The sequence below is a fragment of the Heterocephalus glaber genome, unplaced genomic scaffold (genome assembly GCF_053883595.1).
Source record: "Heterocephalus glaber isolate CG9 unplaced genomic scaffold, H.glaber_assembly_v1.0 deba00001745, whole genome shotgun sequence".
NCBI lineage: Eukaryota > Metazoa > Chordata > Mammalia > Rodentia > Bathyergidae > Heterocephalus > Heterocephalus glaber.
Window position 1 is genome coordinate 3,215,256 of NW_028258451.1, and position 25,169 is coordinate 3,240,424.

The 25,169-nt window shown below is 42.2% G+C and overlaps 1 protein-coding gene across 1 annotated transcript; it reads left to right on the top strand.

The window, feature by feature from the left end:
• Positions 1–1,146: 1,146 nt before the first annotated feature.
• Positions 1,147–23,765, top strand: LOC101712838 (vomeronasal type-2 receptor 26-like). The gene is given in 5 exon segments (XM_013066174.3): positions 1,147–1,393; positions 14,513–15,310; positions 19,608–19,817; positions 21,128–21,251; positions 22,362–23,765. Coding segments are annotated over 5 exon segments (2,136 nt in total). The 5' UTR covers positions 1,147–1,357; the 3' UTR covers positions 23,330–23,765.
• Positions 23,766–25,169: the final 1,404 nt, after the last annotated feature.

Consider the following 25,169-nt stretch of genomic DNA (forward strand, 5'->3'; position numbering starts at 1 on the left):
GCATGTGCTCTTGTGGTGGCTCCTGTGCCCATGCTCCTGCCAGGCAGCAGCCCCAGATTTGAGCGCCCTGGGGATGTGGTGCTGGGCGGCAGCTTCTCCATCCTGCAGTTCTACAATGTTGTCCAGCTGGATTTCAGGTCCCTGCCAGCAGGGCTGCCATCCTCACGGTGAGTGGGCCCTGGATGCGCAATGCAGTGATGGGGCTGATCCCAGAACCGGGGCTCTGCCTGGTCCTCCCATCACCTCTGGTGCTGCATTGTTCACTGGCCTGGTCCTGGTATCTGTGTGAGCTTTTTGGTCCAGGCTTGGGCACTGATTCTTGTCTCTTTACACCTCTGGTGCTGAGAACAGTGCCAGGTGAGAGGTAGGTATTTCACTTACTGAGTAAATGTGGGTTCATGCACCTCTTTCTGAACTGTGGCCGGGGCGCCTCTTGGCCTGTTTTCCCTTTGTCCATTTCTGTCCTGTGGGTCCAAATGACTGTTCTTTTGTGAACAATGTGTGTGTGTGTGTGTGTGTGTGTGTGTGTGTTTAACTCTGCTAAAATGTTGCCAAAATCACCCCAGCATTCCCACCTAAAACCAATGAGATTTGCATTGTTCCACTGTGACCATCACTGGTATTGTAACATACCTTCCTCCCCAGAGACTGAATCCAGGGATTTGCTCTGTGCTACAATCACAAAAATCTCCTTCCATCTCTAAATTCTGGCACAGGTTGTCTCTAAGCCATTAAGTTGTCCACCATGGGCTGGAACCTGAAACCCTCTTACCTCAGCCACATGGAGTGCTGGTATTACACACATGCACCATTTGAAATATGCATCAATTCTCACGCAGTACAATCACCCATGCTGTACGCTGGACTGACACTTATCTCTCCTGCCCCACTGACACTATATCCCTGTTTCTGGTACCATCAATCATGTCCCCAACCTCTGTGTCTCTTCTGAATGAAGCTGCCAAACACATCTGTGTACAGGTTCTGTGGGGATGCATGTCGTCACCTGTCCTGTGTGTGGCATGCGCACAGACATCACTGATTGTGCCCACCTGCCCCAGCTGCCCTCTGCCCACTGTGACATTGCGCTTCTCTCCTCAGTGTGTCCAGCTGGGGCTACCGGGTGGCCCAGAGCTTCGTCTTTGCTGTCGAGGAGATCAACAGGAGCACCTGCCTGCTGCCCAACCTGACTCTGGGCTTCTCCATCCGCAACTCCGGGGACTCTGTTCACAGGGCCCTGCATGAGACCCTGTCCTTCCTCACTGGCCAGGAGGATCCTGTCCCCAACTATGTGTGCCAGTTTGGTCCACCCCGGGTTGCCTTGGTGGGGGACACACGCTCGGCTCTGTCTGTGGCCATGGCCAGGCTGCTGGGGCTCTACAAGTTTCCCCAGGTGAGTCCTCCCCAGCCCTGTCCCTCTGCAACCAGGGAGGATGGCAGCGAGCCTGAGGGGATGGTGACCCTGAGCTGCTCTGCTCTGGGCAGCTCCCTGCTGTCACATTCCACCCACTCTGCTCTCCTCCACAGCACCTTGTGATGGGAGACCTTGGATCCCACCACATGGGTGAGCAGAAGGGTTTGGATTAAACTCAGTTACTGTCCCAGCTCACCCTTCAGGAGGAGCTGGAGCTGGATTTGGAGCTGGGGCTTAAATCCAGGCAGCAGATTATTCCACTATCCCCTGACAGTGTTTGTGGAGGTTCTCAAAGCTGAGATAAGGAATGTAACTCACCTATTTTTAGAAAATATTTGCAGGTTCACAACCTCCCATCCTCAAAAAGGAATTTCCAGGAATAGTCAGTAAGAGACACAGGCAGCCTTTTATTAGGTAGAACTTCAAATGTACATGCTCAAAGAAATATGGTGCAGGCCCTCAAGAGAGAGAGGTGCATCATTTTCAAGAGGTGAGAATATTTATGCTGCTCTTGGGGGTTGGAAATACCAGGAAATTTGGTCCATCCTCCAGATGAGTACCAGCCTATTTACAGGTATGAGTCCATGGGTTTTAAAGACAGTTAATTTAAACATTCCTTCCATTCTTTCAACCTGTTCCTTTAACTGAGGATCAGATTCCTGTTCTTTATTTTCTTAAGCCGGTTTATGGACATAGAGTATTGCTGAGGAATTTGGGGTGTGATGGCACTGGAAGAAAAGGAGCCTGAAAGGAATGCCGGTATGGATCACCTTGGGTAACTACCACTCTGTAGTGGAAGGTGTAGTGTTCCTCAAAGTACAATTTTTAGTTATGATTCTCCTTGTCTCCTTTTTATATATGTTATTTCTTATATTCTACAATGTTTTCTGCCCCTCAGACTTTTATCCTTCATTATGAAGGGTGCGGAAGGGCCAAGGGTCCATTTTCTTATAATTACCTCAGTCGGAAGAGGAGCATTGATCTTGCCCAGCCAGGGACCCAAAGTCTCACCATAACTGATCAAAAGGAGACAAAGGATGACAGGTTTTGTTGTTTGATGAAACTGTCATCTTTTGATAGTTTGGAAAAGAAGACAGAGACATTGGCAAGTAATTGATATTTATGCTTAATTTTATAACATTGCTAAGCAATCCTGGGCCAGAAATAAAAGGTAGAATATTGAAAAATAGTGGCTCTAAAAATGGTAGAGTTCAGTAGAATTTGGCAGAAACCTTTTATCTTTAATATTAACCTTTATTTATTTTGAGGTGTTTACCCTAATAAAACAGGTGGAGTTTAAGAGCATGGGCACTCTTCCTGTTTGTTAAAACCATCAATTAAAATTTTTTCATTATAACAATGATGAAGAAATATATTAAACAGATATCTCTGTTATTGTTACAATTGAGTCATTAATTTTTTTAATCATAGGTGTTAGAATCTGTATCTAGCCTCTCTTTCGTAGACCTGAAGGTGTTTTGTAAAGATTGGCTCTAGATAATATAAACAGAAAGTCTGAAGTAGATAACAGAAATTTAGTTTATAGCACAAAGTTAACAAATTGTAGTAACTAGAATACATCGCCATTTTTATTCTATAGGCACAGCTATATTAGAAGTTAAATCTTTGCCTTGAAGAGGTACTTGAAATTACATTAAGATAAAACAATGGGAATATAATAAGAGAGGCTAAAGAACACATTCTTGGAATAGCTAGTGCAGTGGTGGTGAACATTTTAGAGAAGAGAGCCCAAACTGCAACCCAAACCCCACTTATTTCTGCAAAGTGCCAACACTGCAATTAAACCTGAATACTGAAGTTTTAGTTTAGAAAAAAATAACTCATACGTTAACATATTTTTTTTCCTTAAAAGAAAACAAATAATGTGTTCCAGAGGTTCGCCACCTCTGAGCTAGTGGGCCTGGGAATCAAAATTTCTCATTGCGTTAAATTGTAAGTGTAGAAGTTGGTGTAGTGTTTGGAGCCCATTTTTATATACAGCTCAGCTTTTTATTCTCTCTCTCTCTCTCTCATATTTTCCTGCTGAGTATTTAAGACTAAGTCAAAATAAGACCTGTGTTAATAAAAATCTCTCTATGTGTTTGTCAAGTTCAAATCAGGCTCCTGAGAGGTTGCTTTTGGAGTGATGTGAGGAGCCTCTTAGCTCATCCAGCTTTGGCTTCTACCATTGGTGTCATCTGTCAAAATGGGTCACAGACTTGCCTGACCACACAGCTTCCCTTAGCAGCATGGGGAACATTTCTCTCTTTTGTAGCCTCTATTTTACACATTGTGCTCTGGTTGACTTTTGTCCTCTGGGGTCCAACAATCTCCCTGCTCAGGAAGTTCGGTGATTCACCAGAGTTCTGGGCTCCTTTCATAGGAATCCCATCATGCCCTGGGTCCTGGCTGATCTCGGAGGGCAAAGGCCACAATATTGGCTGTCCTTTTAGCTCAGTAATCTGTCTTATCTTTGTTCTCCAAGCCTGTTTTTGAACACCCAAAAGATCAGTTACAGCAGCAGTGAAGGTGATGAAGGAACAGTAGGTTTTAAGTATTATAATCATATCTGAATTGGGGCACTTTGAAATATGAAAAATGACCAGATAACAGCTACTTCTTCTGTGAATCAGAGTCAGCATTAGCATTAGGAGTCTGCATCATGTTCTATCTGAACTGAAGGTGATGGCCTACTATCTAAACATACTGTTTAGGTTGTCTTGTAGAAGTTATATTCCGATAGAATATTACCAGTTAGAAAGTTTTGCAAGGAAAATTTAAAATCAAGAGCAAACATAACACAGCATTTTAGCATAATACTTATGATGACTTTATTATACTAGAACTATTAGATTCTTGTTATTTTCTCTAAAAGAATAATTTGATTTTCCATTTTAGTCTACAGAAATTTACCAATGGGTTACATTTATCCAGTTACAAAATTTTAAGTGATATACAGTCTCATCTAAATTAGTTACTTTTTAAAAATAAAGTGTCTTTTAAAGTAGAATGTACTTGTTTAGAGAAATATGTCATAGAGGCCAGGGATGTAGCTCAGCAGCACCCTGTTTGTGTGGCAAGTGGAAGGTCCTGAGTTCAATTTCCAGTAAACCGCGCCCCCCCCCCAAGAAGTATGTCGTAGGTGACTAAGGCCTAATTTTTAAATATTAGCATGTTGCTGTCTGTAATGTTTAGTACTTAGGGACATGTAACTATTGAGAACACTAGTGTGATAAGGTGTTCTACTAAATTTTGTGTTTTAGAGGACTTGAGGAACATAAATGCATTTAATATTCTGAGAGGCTAGTAATAATTAGCATCAACGCTATTTAAAAATCTATTGCATATATTCACTTAGCTTATACTCTTAGGCAAAATTTAGATTCCTTTAACAGACTTACATAGTATAACTGCACTGACATGAGTCAAAGAGCACCTTTAGGGTTTCTAGATCTTAGGGAACAGTGTTGCTGATCACAAATAGACTTATTTCCCAATGCACATGTGTGTGTCATTTATTTATTTATGTTTGCTTATTTATTTTGGCTTTTTTGAGACTGAATTTTGATTTGTAGTTTAGAATGGACTTGAACTCACTATGTAGCCCAGGCTTGCCTCGAACTCTCAGCGATTCTCATGCCTCAGCCCTCTGAGTACTGGGATTATAGGTGTGTGCCACCAAGCCTAGTATGTATCTCATTTATTCAATAGCTGAATGCGTCTTTAGTCAAATCCTGTAAATGAAGATCGCATTTTGAATGGCAGTACCAGGTTTTAGGAAATGTTAAAAATTTTGATCATTTTCTATGTTTAAGATCTATATATGGTCTATATTGTATCAAAGAGAACTCCTATTGGTCATTTTGTATGCATTAAACTTATATAGTCTTAACTCTGTAATCTTTTAACATTAAAGCTTAGACTTAGAGCATAATTTTTCTTTTTTCTTTTTCTTTTTTTTTAGTACTGGGGATCGAACTTGGGACCTTATGCTTGTGAGGCAGGCTCTGGAACCACTGAGCTAAATCCCCAGCCCATAATTTTTCTTCAGATATATACATCTCTCGTCATATATATAATTATTATATATATAATTAAGTTCATGGACCAAGATCCATACCTGATCTATATCTATATCTATCTGTCTTGGTCTATGAACTTAATTTGTTTTACAATTTTGGAAAAGTTGGCTATGTTTGTGTTTATGTGGGAAAGATGCCCATAGTTATGTTTGCCACCTAATGCAGAGTTTGCAAACAAAAACAACATTTTGCCAAACACAAAAGTGTTAGTGAACTGAGGTACATATGTATAGGGTCTTTTTTTTTTTTTTTTTGGTACCGGGGATCAAACTCAGGTCCTTGCGCTTGCACAGCAGGCGGCGAAGCCACTGAGCTAAATCCCCGGCCCAATGTGTAGGGTCTTTTAATCTAAGATAACTGCTCATTTAACAGTTATAAACTGACTATTGAAAAAATTTTCTAATAAGGCAACATTTTAATAATTTTTAACTCTTAAAACTTGTTTTCTTAAGACAAAACCTAGCAATGTAAAACATAAGACATTGTTTTAATAAAACTCAAAACTTTTTTTTTGGTACTGGGGCTCGAACTCGGGACCTTGTGCTTGCGAGGAAGGCAGTGGAACCACTGAGCTAAATCCCTGGCCCAAAACTTTTATTTTTTAATCCAGGTTTTGTAAGTTTAACTAAGAGCGTTTTAATATTTTAAGAAAACTTTAGTTTAGACATAGGAAACTTTAATTTTTGAATTATAGCCAAATTAATTACATATCATAATAAATTTTAGTACCATCTGTCAAGGCGTGGCCCAGTGGGAGTGTGGGAGGACCAGAGGGCTCCCCTGCAGCAGAGAAAACTGAAGCAAATTGGTTCAGGTAGCTGCTGTTTTACACAAAGCAGAGTTGTGTTTTCTAGTTTCCCAGGCGAAATGGGCTCTCACTTAGGGGAAATTTTAAAAATAATGCTTTAGTATGAAATTATATTAAATATACAGAGTCTACCAAAAACATATAATCAAAAAAAGAAAAACTTGTATAAATGTATTAGTACTAAATTTATTGAGACATCATGAGATTAATACAAGTTACCTTTGGCTTCTACAATTACAAGAGGTCCAGGGGTTGAAGGGAGGGCAGAGGAATGGGGAAAAAATAAGAACCAAGAGAGATTATGTAAAGGTGCAAATTTCCAATGAGGAATGTCATTATATTGTATACCTTAAATGTACCAATAAAATTAATTTTAAAAAAGAGGTATTCAAAGTTGTGGCCACTAGCTTCCAGACGTTTATCAGTACAGCAAACTGCTGAAGTGTGCATGTATGTTTGGGGCAAACTTTGTATATATTTTTTACATTATATATTAAAAATGAAATTATATTATTTAACTCTTAGTAAACCTAGTAAAGCAACCTGACTCTTTTATATATAAACAATTCATAAAAACATATTAAATGACCAAATATTCTTTATCTTTTTATAAACCTTAAAAAGGCAAGAGTATTAGAATTTATATCCATCACTTGATGACTGAGATATTATTATAAACATGTACAAGCATTACTTCCATTTTTACTTGTACTTATTTAACAATTACTTCAGATTACTTATCAGAAGCAAAGTATAGCCTAGTTAATATTCATAGGATATACATCTATATAATCTTAACTACAAAAATCTGATATTATTATACCCAGAGAACATTGCATTGGACATTGCATGTATAAAACAAATTTATTAAAGATATATGTTTTTATTGGGTAACAAACTGACCAACTGTGAAGAACATATCACTAACTTTAAAGACATCTTTACTCTTCTCTTAACACCAACTTAAATTAGCTCAGAGTCAAGCCGTGTGAACAAAAGTATTTGAGCTAATATCATAAGTGTCCATTTATCTATAAGCCAACTTCTAAAGAACTTTTGGAGGATAATATACATCTGAAAGTTAACATACACATTAACCTAAGTCATATAACCTTTATGCTATCCAACTTTAAGTTTCTTATTTGAAAGTTTTATGTAAGACAGTAGTGTAGAAGTTTTTACCCTCTAATGCTGCGAGTTTGTTAACCTTTGTTGTCTGTATAACTGTTTTCTTATGGAAGGCCCTAACAGCCAGATATTTGTAAGGGCAAAAAAACCGAAATTGATATGAGCTCAAAAATGTTTTTTAAATGAAGCAGACACAGGCACTTTAACCAATTGTTAAAGACATAGATAAGCAAGCAGACAGAAAAGACATGTAGGATAAAAAAAAATTATGTTAAATCAGAGTCCAATATATATATATGTATATTTTGGTACCAGGGATTGAACTCAGGTCCTTTAGCTTGCGAGACAGGTGGTGGGACCACTGCCATTTTATTTATTTATTTATTGGTACCAGGGATAGAACTCAGGACCTTGTGCTTGCGAGGCAGGCCATGGCACCACCGAGCTAAATCCCTGACCCTAGAGTACATTTTAGATACACTGGCTATGGTGAATTATAATAATCTGATTTTTTCTTAATTTTCAGTTCATAACTATAAATAGGTAGTCAGTGAGAACTTTCCCTAATATGTATCAATTAGCACTCCTTTGAAAAAAACAAAGTAGGGCCGGGATTTAGCTCAGTGGTTTTGCCACCTGCTGCACAAGCGCAAGGACCCGACTTCGCTCCCCGGTACCAAAAACCCCCCAAAAAACCAAAATAAATTGTAACTATTTTCTTTAACATTTTAAACTATTCTGAGTACTTTTTTCTTGATAGTTAACCCTATACACATAACCAATAGGAGTCAGAAAAGAGAAAGAGAGAAGGACTGTAGATTGTTAGATGGGATCTTTCTTCGCTTTTTGTCTTTATTATAAAACCAAGTTTGAGGTCTTATCTTTTTACTCTTTACCTACACTTGGAGAAAAACTAACCTTCAAAGATCCTCCATCTTAAATTGTCCCCAAGTTCATAAAATATAACCTAAAGGAGACATTTCTGGAAGAGATATTAAACTCTCCATAATCACTTAAAATGCACTGTATGCCTTCAATATCCACCTTGGGTACTTTTGGAAAGAGATGAAGAGAGAAAGAAAAAAAGAAAAAAGGGAGAGAAAATATGAGTCCCATTTAGGTCCCTGAGGTCAGGCAGCATAATCAGAGCATCTCGACCAGGGGTCAGGGCAGAAGTCAGGTCGCTTTTCTCAGGCCTACGCTGTCCCTAAGCGAGGTCACACTGCATGTGCAACCTGCCCCACTTTCTGTCATGACTAGTCTAGGCATCCCTGACAGTCGCACAGAAATCTTTCCTATCAGGCAACATGCACCAGGTTCCATTGCATCAACAGATCAAAAAGGCAAAAGAAGGAAGTCATATACGACAGCTGGGCTTTATTGAAAATATCACCCTAAGAGCTTTCTATCTAGGGACCTATGATGTACGAAAGAAACTCATAAGGGTTTTACAAGTCTGGAGATGCCACTTAGCAACTAGAAATCTCATACCATTTTAAACGGGGAGATAAACTTTTTTCTTATTCTATAATTATTTTTATTATTGGTGTATGTTTGTGATACATATAAATTATATAATTATAAGCATTGTGAGGAATTGGAACATATGTCTATCTTTTAATCATATTTACTACCCCAACCTATCCTCCCCTCTCTAATTCATGTTTTTTTTCCATTTTGTTTTATTTTATGTATGCTACAAACATTAATATAATTCTGAATAAGTGAATGAAAACCCTTCTGGCTCAAGTAGCAGAGCACAATGTCAGTGTCTCCTCTGAGTCCTTCTCTTCAGGCCCAGGAGGATACTCTTGTATTGTCCTTTTTTTCTGAGCTGGACCAAAAACTTTTCCCCATATTGGTACAAACTCTTTTTATTGATACATTTTAAATGTACATAATGATAGCATTTATTGTAGGAAATTTGTAGCTGTCCATGGTATATCTTCCTTTTTTTTCCCATTCCCTTTCCCTCCCTTCATATTGGCTCATTCTGCTGTATATACTTTGAATGGAATTTTTAATCTCTTAGATATATGTTTGAATCTGTTTCATGGGTTCCATTTCTTTCCTATGTTGGGCGTTCACAGTTTCCACCATTTTCCTAAGCTCCTCTTTTTTTTTGTCTGTATCTGCTCTAGAGTCATAACGATGTCTTTTATTTTTTTGGTACAGTGGAATTGAACTTGGGTCCTTGTGCTTACAGGGCAGGTGGCGGAGCCACTGAGCTAAATCCCTGGCCCATAACCATATCTTTTATTATGGTCACCATCTGTGTAGTTATCTGAAAAATTATTTCTGATTTAATTTTTTTTCTAGAGCCTCATTTAGCTGCTTTGTTACTTCCTCTATTACCACTTCAGAGAGTCTAGATGGGTAGATTTTGAATTGTTCCACCTCATTGCCCCCTGGGTTTGTCTTTGATGACCTGAAAGTTTGGGTTGAATCTTGCCTAAATGTCTTCTCATTTTCTTTCTTTCTTTTTTTGTTTTAAGTTTAAGTCCTGAAGTTGATGCTTGTAGATTGCTTATGGCAAGTAGCTTTGTTGCTAGTATTGAGAACCCTGAGGAAATGACTGCTTCTCAGAGATGTCTTCCAGGTGTAGCTGGCTTTTGGATTTTAAGTCTGTTTACAGATCCCACTTCTTCAATTTGTTGGGTATGAGAAATTACTGGCTATTTGGCCTAGACCTTGGTTCTTTGGCTCTGGCCTATAGTATTATTTATGACCCTTAGACAATCTCAGTCTTGGCATATGAGGAAGAACAACTGATTAGACTAATTAAGTCACCTTGGCTAAAGTAGTACAATGAGCAATAACAGTAGCATCAAACATAGCCTAGAAAATGACAAACTGTGGTAAGTATTAATTTGTCACCTTTAACCGTATGAAGTATATTTGCGGTTATATAACAAAATCTGAAATGAACCAGAAAATTGTATACAGTAAATATGCCTCAATATGTTGATTTTACACTCAGGGAATAAAATTTTAAAGGGGTTGGGGGGAAAATAGAGAAGCCAAAGAAGAGGAAGATATTAGAAGCAAGGCTGGAGGATGAAGAGTATGTGAACTGATGAAGAAAATAGGAGGGAAGGAGAGAAGGAAGAAATTAAGACAAGAACAGAACCAAACAACACCAAAAAAGTAGAAACAATGTTCACACTCATATAAAAACAAGAACAAATAATCGGAAAAATGAAAACGAATCAACACAAAAAGAAGAAAAGAAAAAAATGACCATTTAAGGGCATGTCTCTGCTGTCACTGATAGACAGTGTGGGCAAACAGAGCCCAGATCCATATTGATTAATCCCAGCAAGCCAGCTGTAGATTTATGGTAGGGTAGTGGATAATCCCAGCAGGTTGGAACTTTAGTTCCACTGAAGTTCAGAATGGTTCTGGCTGTGAAGCTGGAACACAATTTGTTCAGCCTGCAACACCCTGCTGCCTCCTGCCAACTTGAACTTGGTTCCCTGTTGGCTTGGATTCTGCTCCTTGATTTCCTGCTATTTTGAACTTCGTTCTGCCCCACCCTAATACTGAGAGCCACTAGATGGAGCTGCTAGATGGAGCCGGATGGCAGCTGCTCTGAGCTCCAACATTAGTTGGCCCCTCTTCAAGATGGTTACCAGTGGATTGCCGTCTCCTGAGAGGTGTCTGAACCTGAATAACTCAACAGCCTCTGCAATCTGCTGTGTCCACTGCTCCGCTCTAGTAGTGTGTTTCTCTGTAGAGGCCTCTAGGGTTGCCAGTAGCTACTATGCAACTGCAGCTTTGAGCTGCCCCTCCCACACAGTGAATTAAGGCTCAAGGAGAAAGCACCCCTTACCACCTCCTTCTTCTGTGTTGAGGTCTCTCTCTTAATTCTCCCTGTGGGCTTCAATTTTCACTTATCCTTGCTGGATACTGGGGACCCACTTCCCTCCTTCTTCTCTTCCATGCATAGCTATATTCCAGCATCTGGACACCAAATCTCAGAGAGGCTATTTCTCTGCTGTTCACCACTCTGCCATCTCCCCAGAAGTCTCCCCAATATATTTGTTTTAGAGATTTCAGTCCATGCTCAGCTGGCTTCAAGGCAGAAACATCATATTGGAAGGGTATATCAGGTGAGCGCTTCTCAACTCATATTATCCAGGAAGCAGAGAGCAGGGGAAGCGCTTCTCCAGTGTATACTTTTAGTCCTTTTATAAAAAAGCAGATGGCTGAATGGACTGAGGTTGTTTCTATGTTTTCTATTATATTCCATTGTTCTACATTTTCAGTTTTGTGCCAGTCTCATGAAGCTTTGTTTTCATTACTAGAGCTTCATTGTACAACCTGACCTTTGGGATTGTAATGCCTCCAACTTTGCTCTTTTTGTTCAGGATTAGTTTGGCTATTCTGGCCTCTTCTGGTTTCATATAAATTTTATGATTTTTTCTTTAGTTCTTCAAAGAATGTTGATGGTATTTTTGTAGTATCAGCAATAAATCTACATATCACTTTTGGTAATATGGCTAATGTGAATATTAGGTCTGCCATCTTTCCGTTTGCTAGTGTTCTCCTCAATCTCTTTATTCAGAATACTATAATTTCAAAATAGAGGTCTATTATCTCCTAGGTTATGTTGATTATCAGGATTGAATTTTTATGGTACCACAAATGGGATTGTTTTTCTAATTTCTTTCTCCTTGAGTTCATTATTGTATATAAATGATATTCATTTTTGTGCATTGAATTTGTGTCCTGCCACTTTGCTGAATTTATTAGCTATAAGATCATTTTAATTCTTTCCTGTTAATATATGGTCATGACACATGATATTTTTCATGATTTTCATTCTATTTGCTAGCATGTTGTTGTGGATTTTTGCATCAAGGTTGGAGAAGGATATTGGTTGACTAAGGTAGTTTGTCAGTGTTGTGTGTGGTGTTGAGTTTTTGTCCAATTTTTCAGGGTGATGCTGGCTTCAAGGAGTGAGTTGCCAATGTTTCTTCCCTTTCAGTTTCATGGAAGAGTTTAGGAATATGGGCCTTAGTTGTTCTTTGAAGCTCTAATTTAATTCAGTGGCCAAATCTGTCAGGTCTTGGGCTTTGTTTAGTAAGTAGAATATTTATTACTGCACCAATTTCTTTGCTTGTCTTCTCTCTTTGCCTGGTCCCCTCAGGATTTTTATATTTTCTTGGTTCTTTTTTGATAAGTAACATGTATGTAGGTTTCATCCTTTATTTCCAGGTTCTCCAATTGGTAGAAATATAAATTTTCAAAATAGTTTTTTATAATTACTGGATTTCAGTGGCATCTCTGATGGCTTTCTCTTATTTCTTTCTTTCTTTTTTTGGTACTGAGCTCTTATTTATTTCTAATTGCATTGATGTGGGTCTTTCTCTTCCCCCTTTGGGTAAGTTTGGCAACTCTCAACTCATTCATAAATTGATCATTTGTATTTTTGTATTCTTAATTTCATTGATTTTCAACCTGGATCTTTAATATGTATTTCTTGTTACAATTTTGGGGCATGGATTTTTCTTATTTTTCCAGTACCTTGAGATATATCATTAGGTGACTTATTTGGGATCACCTAGTTTTTCTCAGTCAGCACTCAGAAGTATAAACTTCCTTCTTAGAACTGTTTTCATTGTGTATCAGAGGTTTTGATACATTATATTTAAATTGTTACCTGTTTCCAGAAATTTTTAAACTTCTTCCATGATTTCTTCTCTGACCCTTTGATTATTACTTTGCAAGAATGTATGATATAATCTCCATGTGAATTAAATTAATTAATACAATTTTTTTTTTTTTTGGTACCGGGGATCAAACTCGGGACCTTGCACTTTCGAGGCAGGTGCCAGAACCACTGAGCTAAATCCCCGGCCCTAGTCTCCATGTGATTGTTTAGTTTTTGTGATTTCTTTCGCTGTTGATTTCTACTTTAATCCCATTATGATCTGATAGAATGTAAGAGATTATTCAGATTCCTTTGTATCTATTCAGACATACTGTATGGTCTGAGACACTCTATTTATTTATTTATTTATTTATTTATTTATTGGTACTGGATATTGAACTTGGGACCTTGTGCTTGCGAGGCAGGCAGTGGAACCACAGAGCTAAATCCCCTGCCCTGAGACATTCTATTTTGAAGAAAGTTCTATGGGTGTTGGCAATAATGTGTATTCTGCTGTTGAATGAAATATTCTGCTGGTATCTGTTAAATCCATTTGTTCACTGGTGTGGTTCAACTCTGATTTTTTTATTGATATTTCATCTGTTTGACTTGTCTATTTGTGAATGGGGATATTAAAATTCCCCATTATGATTGTAATGGTGTCTATCTGTCCTTGAGTGTCAAGTAGTTTTTGCTTTAAGAAATTGTGTCATGGATATTTAGTACATTAATATTTACAACTGTTACATGTCTCTGTGAATTGCTCTCGTTAACAATATGTATGGATTTTTTTTAATACAATGACATATTATTTTCCTTTGTTTTATTTTGTGGTGAGAGGAGGTCTTCTAGTTCAGACTGGCCTTGAACTCACTGTGTAGGCCAGGTTGACCTTGAATTTGTAGCAGTGCTCCTGTGTCAGCCTCCTGAGTGCTGGGATCATAGGCTGTGCCACCACTCCTGACTCTGTGGTAACCTCTTTTGGCCTTTGTGAGCAGTTGTAGTTTGAAGTCCACTCAGTCAGGGATTGGAGTAGCTACTCCTGCTCACTTTGGGGCTTTGGCTGCAGAGAACATGGTTTTCCATCCTTTCACCTTCAGCGAAAGTGTGTCTCTGCAGGCAGCACAGTGGTGAATTTTGGTTTTCATTCAAACTTGTGGTCTGTATCTTGCCCTTGTGATTCTTAAGGGACCATGGTGTCTACTTTCTGTGATGGCTGAAGTGAATGTCCATCCCTCTGCTAGAACTCAGGATGGACAAGGCATGTGGTCCTTAGAGGGACACGTCTGGGAAAATGTCTGGGCCATTCAGGGGAGCTGGCCTCTCTCATTCCGTCCTTGCTGTGCCCTTATTCCTCATTTAGAACTGTGATCAGCCTGTTTCTGAGTCCTGGTCTTTTTTCTGTGCCCTGGCCCTCCCTACAGGTCAGCTATGCATCCACACTACCCAGCCTCAGTGACAAGACCCAGTTCCCATCCTTCCTGCGCACCCGTGCCAGTGACCTCACGTCCTCCTATGTTGTCACCCAGCTAGTGCGACACTTGAGATGGTCCTGGGTAGGCATTCTGGCCCAGGATGATGACTTTGGGCACCAGGCCGGCACTCTGGCCACCCAGGAGCTGGGTAAGGCAGGTGTTTGCATCGAGTTCCACCTGCATGTCCCTTCCCTTTAGTCCACTGAGAAGATTGATGCCATTGTGCAGAAGATGGAGCAGAGCACAGCCACAGGGGTCTTGGTCTTCCTGAGTAACTCCAATATTCAACTCATCCTGCGGAGGCTGGTAGGCATCCGTGTCCTTGGCCAGGTCTGGGTCAGCGAGGGCCTCCTGCACACAGTGATTGCCCTGGCCACACCAGGTGCCTCCTGGATTCTGCAGGGTGCATTTGGTCTTAAGCTGCACAGTAGCCATGCACATGGACTCCCCGAGTTCTTTGCCCACCTGCACCCCAGCCGGACCCCTGAGGACATGTTCCTGAGGAGGTTCTGGGAGGCCACCTTTGGGTGCAGGTGGCCACATGGTAATGACACTGTGGCGAGGGATGTGCAGCTCTGCTCAGGCAGTGAGAGTCTGAGAGGCCATGAGTTTCCTTTCCAGGATGTGAGTAGAGTGGATGCTGCATACCCAGCCGTCTACAGCATTGCCTGTGCCCTGCATGACCTGGTGTCTTGTGAGCAGGGAGATAAGGCATGTGAAGATTCTAGGCACTTCCAGCCCTGGCAGGTGAGCAGGGTCACAGGGAAGGGAGGAGCCACAACACTCTCAGTACAACTGCTGAGGTGCCCAGTGATGGCACCTGTCAGGTAGACACCTGTGCCTGCAGCCCAGAGGGATCTGGCAGGAACACTGGACCAAGAGTGTCAAAGCCATACTGGCTGTGTGAGCTCAGGTGCATTCCATTCCTATGGGGTGGCTTCATTTAGCATAGACTGGGTGCCTCCTGAAATTCGAATTTCAGATCTTCCATGAACAGATTTTCTTGGCTAGTGTCCCAAATTTGAGTTTTTGTGACCAATAATTGATTTATGATAAATACATGGCCCATATTTGAATTTAAGATAATTAGCAAATAGCTTTTAGTGCGTGTCTCATATGTATGAGATATCCTAGTACCAATGAGTCTTTTTCTTTTCTTTTCTTTTTTGGTACCAGGGATCAAACTCAGGACCTTGCGCTTTCAAGGCAGGCACTGGAACCACTGAGCTAAATCCCCAGCCCTCCAATGAGTCTTTTTATAGCACAGTGCATTTAGCCCAGGGGTGTACTCCTAAGGCTCTAGGCCCACAGCTCAATTTTCATTTCATTTGAGATGGAGTCTGGGTAAGTCTCTAAGTTGCCCAGGCCTTCTCATTCTCTTGGCTGTGTCAAGGGTCACTTGTTCCCTTTCCCCTCTAGAGACCAAGACTGTGTGCACAGCTGTTGCCTGGCCCACCTTGACCTCAGTTATGGAGAGAGGCCCCTGCTAAGCTGCTCTCTCCAGGAATATTCCACAACCTGGAGGCCTCCCCACCACAGATAGCCATGCCTATGTGTCCCTTACCTCCTGGTCCAGTCCTCTCAGGGCTGTCCCTGTGACTCTCCAAGCCAGTGTCCCCAGGTGATGCTTCACTGGAGCTTTCGTAGGTGTTCTGAGAGGAAGGCTCACAGGCAGGGCCTTCTCTGAGTTCTTTCTAAAGAACCCAGTGACTGGGGGCCCACATGGCACTGGAAAGCAGGCTGCTGGCCTAGGGAAAGCAGCACAAGTGTCTGTAAGGCTTTGATTTATATTTTTTATTTTTTGAAAAAGAAGAGGAAACTGCTCTTTATTCACAGATGATATGGTTGTGTGGTTCTAAAATGCCATTAACTCTACAGATAAATTTCTAGAATGGGCAAGTTGAATTCAGCAAAGATGGATGCAAGATAAGTAGGAAAATTAAGTTTTTATATAGGAGGAAAAATCAATTAGGAAATAAATATGTTAAAATTACTACTTATAATATCACAGGATAACTTCAAATATCCAGGAACAAAATTATTTAAAGACATCCAAGACTTCTATGATTGAAAACTACAGAATACTACCATGAAAAATTTTAAAAGACCTATCTACATAGAGACATATAAGAGCAACATTTCAGAGATTGGAAGAGTCAATATGGTTAGGATGTCATTCCCCTCAAATTGATCCATGGATTTGATGCAATTCCATAAAATGTTAGCAGGTTTTTTCATAGTATACATTTTAAATTAATTTTATTGTACACTTTAGATATATATGATGATCATATTGATCATAGGGTATTTGTACCTGTGCATAATATATCATGACTCTTCTTTTTTCCCCAATCGCCTCCCCTCCCTTCAATTCCTCCTCACCCCCTTATTTATTAAAGCTTTGTTCCCAGTTTTTCCTTCTATTTTCCTTCCTTTTCTTGTCCCTTCCTTTACCCCTCTTCCTTTCCTTGTTCCCTTTCCCACTTGAACATTTTCTTCCTATTTCCCAAGACCTATTATACATTTTGGTTCTTATTTTTCTTTTGTTTTCTCATACCAGAGAAACCATGCCATATTTAACTATGTATGCGTGATTTATTTCATTTAAAAACATGCTCTCAAGACGCAATCATTTATTTATAAATGTCTCAAGTTTACCCTTCTTTGTGGCTGAATAGTATTCCATGGTATGGAGTACACATCTTTTTCCACTCATCAGCTGATGGGTACTTGGGCTGCTTCCAAGAATTAGCTATAACAAACTATGCTGCTATAAACATGAGTGTGCATATATCCCTGTGATATGATGTTTTTAATTCTTTTGGAAAGATACCAAGAAGAGGAATAGCTGCATCAAATAGAAACTCTAGTGTTAGTATTTTGAGGAATCTCCACATTGATTTCCACAGTGGTTGCACCAGTCTACACTCTCACCAACAGTGGAAAAGTGTTTCTTTCTACCCACAGCCCCACCAGCATTTGTTATTGGTTGATTTTTTTTATAATAGTCATTCCTCCTAGAGTGAGATGAAATCTTAGTGTTCTTTTAATTTGTATCTCTCAAATGACCAGTGATGTTGAACATTTTTCCATATCTTTATTTGTAGTTTCTACTTCTTCATCTCAGAAGTGTCTATTCATTTCAGATGCCTGTTTTTGTATTGGGTCTTTAAATTTGGGGGGGTTGATTTTTTGAGTTCTTTATGTATTCATTTGTCTGAGGAACATCTGGCAAAATTTTTCCCCACTCTCTGGGTTGTCTCTTCACTCTATTGGTGGTTTCTTTTGCTGTGCAAAAGGTTTTTAATAAGATGAGATTCTAGCTGTGGATTCTTTGTCATATTTCCTGTGCGATAGGGGTTTGGTCATAAAGTCTTTGCTTACACCAGTTCCTTCAAGAGTTCCACCTATTCTCTCTGCAGCAGATTTAGTGTTTCTGTTTTAATATTTAGCTCATTGATCCATTTCAATTTTAGTTTAGTGCATGGTGAAAGATATGGGGCTAGGTTTAATCTTCAGCATGTGGAAAGCCAGTTTTTCCAGCACCATTTATTAAAGAGGCTATTGATTTTTTAGGGCTGACTTTGTGTCCAGACATGCTACATAATTTGATTATTAGATCTAGAAGTCTTTTGGTGGAGTTCTTGGGGTCTTACATGTGTCTGTACCATGTCCTCAGCAGATAATGATTAATTTAAGTTCTTCCTTTCTTACCCTTATTCCTTTTATTTCTTTCTCTTGTCTAATTGTTCCAGCTAATGTTTCCAGGACTATACTGAATAAGAGTGGTGATAGTGGACATCTTTATCTTGTCCCTGATTTTAGAGTGAAAGCTTGGAGTTTTTGACCGTTAAGTATATTGTTGGCTGTTAGTTTGTCATGGAAGGCTTTTATTAGATGGAAATAAGGACCATCTGTCCTAATTTTCTCTAGGGTTTTTATCACGAATGGTTATTGGACTTTGTCAAATGCTTTTTCTGTATGTATTGAGATGATCATGTGGTTGTGTCTTTGGTTCTGTTAATATGGTGAATTATATTTATTCATTTGCATGTGTTGAACCATTCCTGCGTCCCCATGATGAATCCTACTTGGTCATAGTGTATAATCTTCTTGATGATTTGCTGCATTCTGTTTAAGGCTTAGATTTTTAGCCTTCCCCTTCATTGTGAGATGTCTGCTGATGCTGACATGCTGCCATCTGATGGGTGGGAGGATAGGGAGGTTCCAAAGGGCATCTTTTCCACCTACTTACTGCACAGGTGGACATCCTCTGCCTGGAGTGGCAAGATATCTGTTGGGAAAATGCTGCTGGCCTATAGTGGAGGCTGAGGCAGGAAGGGGACACTGTTGTGACCTCCACCCTGATTAAGGGGTACCTACCGGTTGGGGGATAAGAACACGTGGCTCTGGGTAAATGGACAATGAGGGCACCTGGCTGTAGGGCAGGGCAGAGATTACCAATCACAAGGACATGATGTCTGCACGCTGTGGGGTGGATGAGGGGTGGGAATGAGTGGAGAGCCCAGGTTAGATCTCAAGGAGGATGCATCTGAGATCCAGCCTGCACAGGAAGCCACTGCCACGGGAGGAGAGTGGTGGCCCAGGAGCAGCCCCTGCCAAGGCCTTCCAAGAAGAGCCCAGGCAGGGCTGCAGCTGGGCTGAAGGCAGCGGCTGGGCTGGGATCAGGAGCACAGAGGGCAGAGCCCTCTGTGGATGCCACGCCTGAGGATGCATTGAACTCTGAGTGGGACAGGAGGCTCTGCATGGAACAGAGCAGCCATGACAGTCCTGGGTTCCTGACTTCATGGAACAGATGCGGAAAATTTAACTGATGACTGCCTTATAATGATAAGGGTGATCTGATTCATTACTACATGTGGCTCGCTTTTAAAATTTCCTTTTAATTCTACAACTGAAAGGTGGAACATTTTCTGGCCCCGGTGCCCCACGGGCTCATGGGCCAGTTGGTGCTGCCTGGAGGTCAAGCATCTGTCCCTGAGCCAGGGCCCTGGCCAGACTACATGTCTCCCTCCTTCCCCAGCTCCTTCACCCCCTCAGGAAGGTGTGCTTCCAGACCCCTGATGGGACCCACATCATGTTTGATGCCAATGGAGACTTGGTGACAAAATTTGATGTTATCCAAGGGCAGCAGAGCCCCGAGGGCCACTTCCACTTTGTCCACATTGGCACAATGGAGCCTCATCCCTCTTTGGGGGACAGGATGATGATTCACTTGAAGGCTGGTGTCCAGGTAAGTCTTCTGGGTGCACAGATGGACCCAGGCCTGGGCCTTGGAGTTGAGGAAACTCAGGCCTGAAGTTCTTGTTTCTGTTGGAGGCATGAAGTGGATGTGGATATAAATCTGGCCAGTAGTAGCTCAGCTATGCTGTTTGTGCATAGTGGACTCTTCTGTGAGGGGGGAAAGGTATTTACTCACCATCAAAACTAAAACCCTTGATGTGGGTATGGTGGTGCACACCTTGCATTCCAGCTTCTCATAAAACTAAGGCCAGAGAATTGCAAGTTGAAGACCAGCCTGGGCAACTTAGTGAAACCTTGTCCCAAAATTGAAATGAAAAAACATGGTTGGTGATGTTGCTTAGGGGGAAGGCTCTCAGTTCACTTTCCAGTAGAGAGGGGGAAAAATAAGAAAGAAGAAAGAAAGAAAGAAAGAAAGAAAGAAAGAAAGAAAGAAAGAAAGAAAGAAAGCAAGCCACACTAGTTGAGTGAATTAGGTCAGCAGCAGGCATCAGTGGCTTTCTCCACCTCTGTCTCTGGGTCAGGCTCCTGGGCACCTGGGAGGTCAGAGCTCTAACTCCATGACTGTCCCAGGCTGCACTGGGGAGGCAGAGCAAGCTGCTCCCGTGACTCACTGACATATGTTCCCATTATTGGCATTGGTGCCCAAGGCTGTTCTGACCCAGGACCCACCCTGTAGCCTCCTCTGCAGGCTGGGCTGGCTCTGTCCCTATAGCCTAAGAGTTTTCTCAGGAGATGGGGTTCCATCCCCGACTCCTTCCTACAGGAATACAGCTGTATGTTCACAGGACTTGCGGGCCTATCTGAGGTTCTGAAGTGCAGCTTTCATTTTCTTCTGAGGAGCATAGCACCGATTCTTCTCTCCATGGTATCCATACTACACGCTATCCATAGCCACTCCTGCTCTGCTACTCCCTGGAGGTGGGGCCTGGGCAGAGGAGACTGAGCCGTGGTTGCACAGGTCCCACTGTGAGGAGGGAAGGTGTGCATGTTCATGTGTGTGTATGACGTGGTGTGGGCCCAGCACCTGAGCTCCCATGTGGGACACAAGAGCAATGGAAGGGCTCTGAGCACAGGGTTTGGTGAATGGTACCACCCCAGGGAGTCAGGCGGGCCTCTGGATGGGTGCTCACTCCCTTGTGGGTGGTCCCTCTATGCCTGGCTCCTAACAGCAGAGAGGACCTTTCCCTTGCATGCTCTCCAGCGTAGAGGGAGGGCACCACCCTGCTCTCTGCTAGGTGAGGCCATCTCTGGGCTTGGAGCAAGCAGGGTCTCTATTGTCACTCTACACATTCTGCCCAGGTGCCCAGCTCTGTCTGCAGCACCAGCTGTGAGCCAGGATCCAGCCAGATGCCTCGACAGGGAGCCCCCCACTGCTGCTTCGAGTGCCGGCCCTGCCCAGAGGGACAATTTGCAGACCAGAGAGGTAAGTGGGAAGCTGCTTTCTGGGCATCAAGAGCAAGCTGCCCTTGAGTCTCCACTCACATAGGGTGCTGCAGGGTCTCCACTCTCTGGGAACTTCCCATAGACCCTGGCTAACATGCCACTCTCCCACTTATTCTCAGGCACATGTGTCCTGAACTGCACGCCCTGGACAGCCATGGTGGGGAAGGTGTCCCATGAAATCCTCGCTTTGTGGGCATTCTCCTCTCTGCCTGTCCTGCCACAGAGTGTTCTGCTCTAGAGCCCCTGGCCCTGCCCAGGTCCCCACATTCTAACCCTCAGGCTTGGTTTAACTTCCTGTCCATGGACAGCTTGGTGAGGTCCTTGAGCAGCTCATCTCTTCTGCTTTCTCTTTGTGTGATATCCACTCCAGTAGGTGTGTGGTAAGAAATCCCACGGCCTGGGGTCCTTATGCCGGAGAAATGCATTTCCTCCCAGCTTTGGAGGTAGAAGTCTTTGTGTCAGCAGGATGGGATTCTCGAGTCCTCTCTCATGGATTTGTAGGTGACCACCTTCTCACTGTGTCCCCTTGTGTCTTCCCAGGGTCCCAATTCCTTCTCCTTCAGAGGATTCCAGGCATGTTGGATTAGGCCCAAACCAGTGACCTCATTGAACCTTAATTACCTCATGTCCAGTTTTCCTACCTGCAATTGCAAACACCTTCTTGTGTCCAGGAGATCAAGACTTCAACAAATAAGCTTTGCAAGACATAAAGCAGCCCAAAATATTTGTAATAAATCAAGGACAAAATCTTCCAGCCCAGCCTGGGCAACACAGTGACTTAGGGAAATGCTGTGACAAAATAAAATCTAATAAATGTGCTGTGGAGGTAGCTCATCCCAAAGGGTTTGGGTTCAATCTTTTGTATAAAAAGAAAACAAAACATTATTTAAAAACCACACAAATATATAGAGCCTGCATTTTTCCTACTGCCTCTGACTCTGATGCCACCCGCACTTCAGGGGTGACTAAGAATAACCCACAGATATGGAAGAACGTGAGCTCTTCCTAGAGGCCCTGGTGCAAAAAGAGCCCTTCCAGGGCTGCTGTTGTGCAAGATGTGTGCCCAACACGTGTTCTGTGTCTCCCACAGACATGAAGAGCTGTCGCCAGTGTCCCAAGGAGCAGTACCCAAGCCAGGCCAGAGACCGCTGCCTTCCCAGGACAGAGACCTTCCTGGCCTTCGATGAACCCCTGGGCCTTGCACTGACTTCGGTGGCGCTGGCGCTGGCCGGCCTGGCCTGCCTGGTCCTCGGGGTATTCCTGAGGTTCCGGGACACACCTGTGGTCAGGGCCAACAACAGGGCCCTCAGCTACGTGCTCCTGGTGTCCTTGGCCCTCTGTGCCCTGAGTCCCTTGCTGTTCCTTGGCCGCCCCTCACCCACCACCTGCCTCCTCCGCCAGACCACCTTTGCTGTGGTGTTCACTGTGGCCGTGTCCTGTGTCCTCGCCAAGACCCTCACTGTGGTCCTAGCCTTCAGGGTCACTAGGCCGGGACAGAGAATCCGCATGTGCCTTGGGCCCAGCACCTCCTCTTTTGTGGTACTGGGTGCCTTGGTGGTGCAGGTCGTCCTCTGTGGGATCTGGCTGGGCACCTCCCCACCATTCCCACACAGTGACACAGCCTCAGAGGCAGGCCGCCTTGTGCTCCTGTGCCAGGAGGGCTCTGGTGTCGCCTTCTCCTGTGTGCTGGGCTACCTGGGCCTCCTGGCTGTGGGCACCTTCTCTGTGGCCTTCCTGGCCCGGGGCCTGCCGGATGCCTTCAACGAGACCAAGTTCCTCACCTTCAGCATGCTGCTCTTCTGCAGCGTCTGGACGGCCTTCCTACCCCTGTACCACAGTGCACGGGGCAAGGCCACCGTCGCTGTGGAGGTCTTCTCCATCTTGGCCTCCACTGCAGGACTGCTGGGTGGCCTCTTCCTCCCCAAGTGCTACCTCATCCTGCTGAAGCCTGAGAGGAACACGCTGGCTGGGTTGAGGCCTGGAGCCTGGGCTAAGAGTGGATGTGGCAGTCTCCTGGGAATGGGAGTCCCTCCAGGCCTTCAGCACAGTACCAGTTGAGCCCAGCCTCACTGACTGCAGCAGGATCCTGGGTGCAGGTGCCTGGTTCCTGTGTTGACTGAGGGAAAGGTGAGGATTGAGAGTCCATCAAGTGATACATGGATAAACAAGTGTGATCTATCCATGAATTAAATAGTATTTGAGAATAAGAAGGAACGAAGGACCAATGCATGCTACAACATAGATGAGCCTTAAAACTGTTATCCTGAATGAAGGAAAGCAAATGCAGAACACCATGTGGTGTAAGATTCTAGTGCTAAAAGAAGAAAAATTCCAGTCTGTGGCATATCCCAGAGGAGGCAGGTCCCATGGAACACTGTAGAGTAGTGTTTTCCTGGTGTTGGGGGAGGGAGATTTCAGGCCCCTAAGGAATAGTGCCTTTTTTGGCAGGATGATGAAATTATCAGATTGATTTTGGTGATGGTTGTCCAATTGTGTGAAGGTAGTAAAAACTATTAAATTGCATACTTTACATTGGTGAATTGCATGTATGTAAATTATATTTCAATAGTATTGTATAAAAGAAAAAGTATTGCCAATTACAAAGTTTGGCTTTCAGTATCTTTGATTTTTTGGAGTTATTTTGACAAAAAGAAATAATTTCATAAACATTGATGTACACTAAAAAACTGCTAAATGCAATGTCTAAGAACAATGAACAATAGAAAATAATTCAACAACAATAAAAAGAAAATAATTCAATAATAATAGCATAGTATCAGGTAAATATGTATGAATTCATAAAACTTCATAATAGTAATATGGAGTGGGCAATAGGAGAATGAATGGAGCAACTTTTTTTTCATTAATTTTATTGGTACATTTTAGATATACAATACATTTACATTCATCATTGGGAATTTGTACCTTTACATGAGTATCTTGGTTCTTATTTTTTCCCCATTCCCCTGCCCTCCCTTCAACCCCTCCACTCCTCCCTGTTTATAAAGACTTTGTTTCTGCTTTTTTCCTTATCTCATATTTATTCCTTTCCCTTCTTTCCTTTCCCCTCCACCTCCCACTTCCCCTTCCCCTTTGATCTTTTCTTCCTATTTCACATTATCTTTTATACATTTTGACCCTTATTTACACTTTCAATTTCTCACACCAGAAAAACTATTTGGTATTTACATGTGTGTCCTACTTATTTCACTTAAGAGTATTGCTTCAGTGTGCATCCATTTAGTTATAAATGTCTGTAGTTTCTCATTCCTTTTTTTAGTTTCTCACTCTTTATGGCTGAGTAGTACTCCATTTTATAAAAAAAACCACATCTTCTTTATCCAGTCTCCAGTTGATGGGCATTTGGGCTGTTTCCAAGCTTTAGCTATTACAAACTGTGTCACTATAAATATGGGTGTACATGTATTACTGTGTTATGATTCTTTTAGGAAGATACTCAGCAGGGGAATAGCTGGGTCAAATGGGACCTCTAGTCCTAGTTCTTTGAGGTATCTTCATACTGATTTCCATAGTGGTTGCCCCAGTCACACTCCCACCAACAATGGAGAAGGGTTCCTTTCTCCCCACAGCCCGGCCAGTGTTTGTTATTGGTTGATTTCTTGATAGCAGCCATTCTTTCTGGGGTGAGGTGGAATCTTAGCGTTGTTTTCATTCCCATTTCTTGGATGACCAGTGATGTTGAACATTTTTTCATATGTTTATTTGCTGCTTTTACTTCTTTGTGTGAGAAATGTCTGTTCATTTCAGGTGCCCATGTTTGGATTGGGTCTTTAAATTTGGGAGGGCAATCATGAATTCTTGATGAAGGAACTTTGATAAATGCTGTTTCTCGGAGGAAGCAGCTATGTTGGGGAAGAGGCTGGGCTCCGTGTCCAGT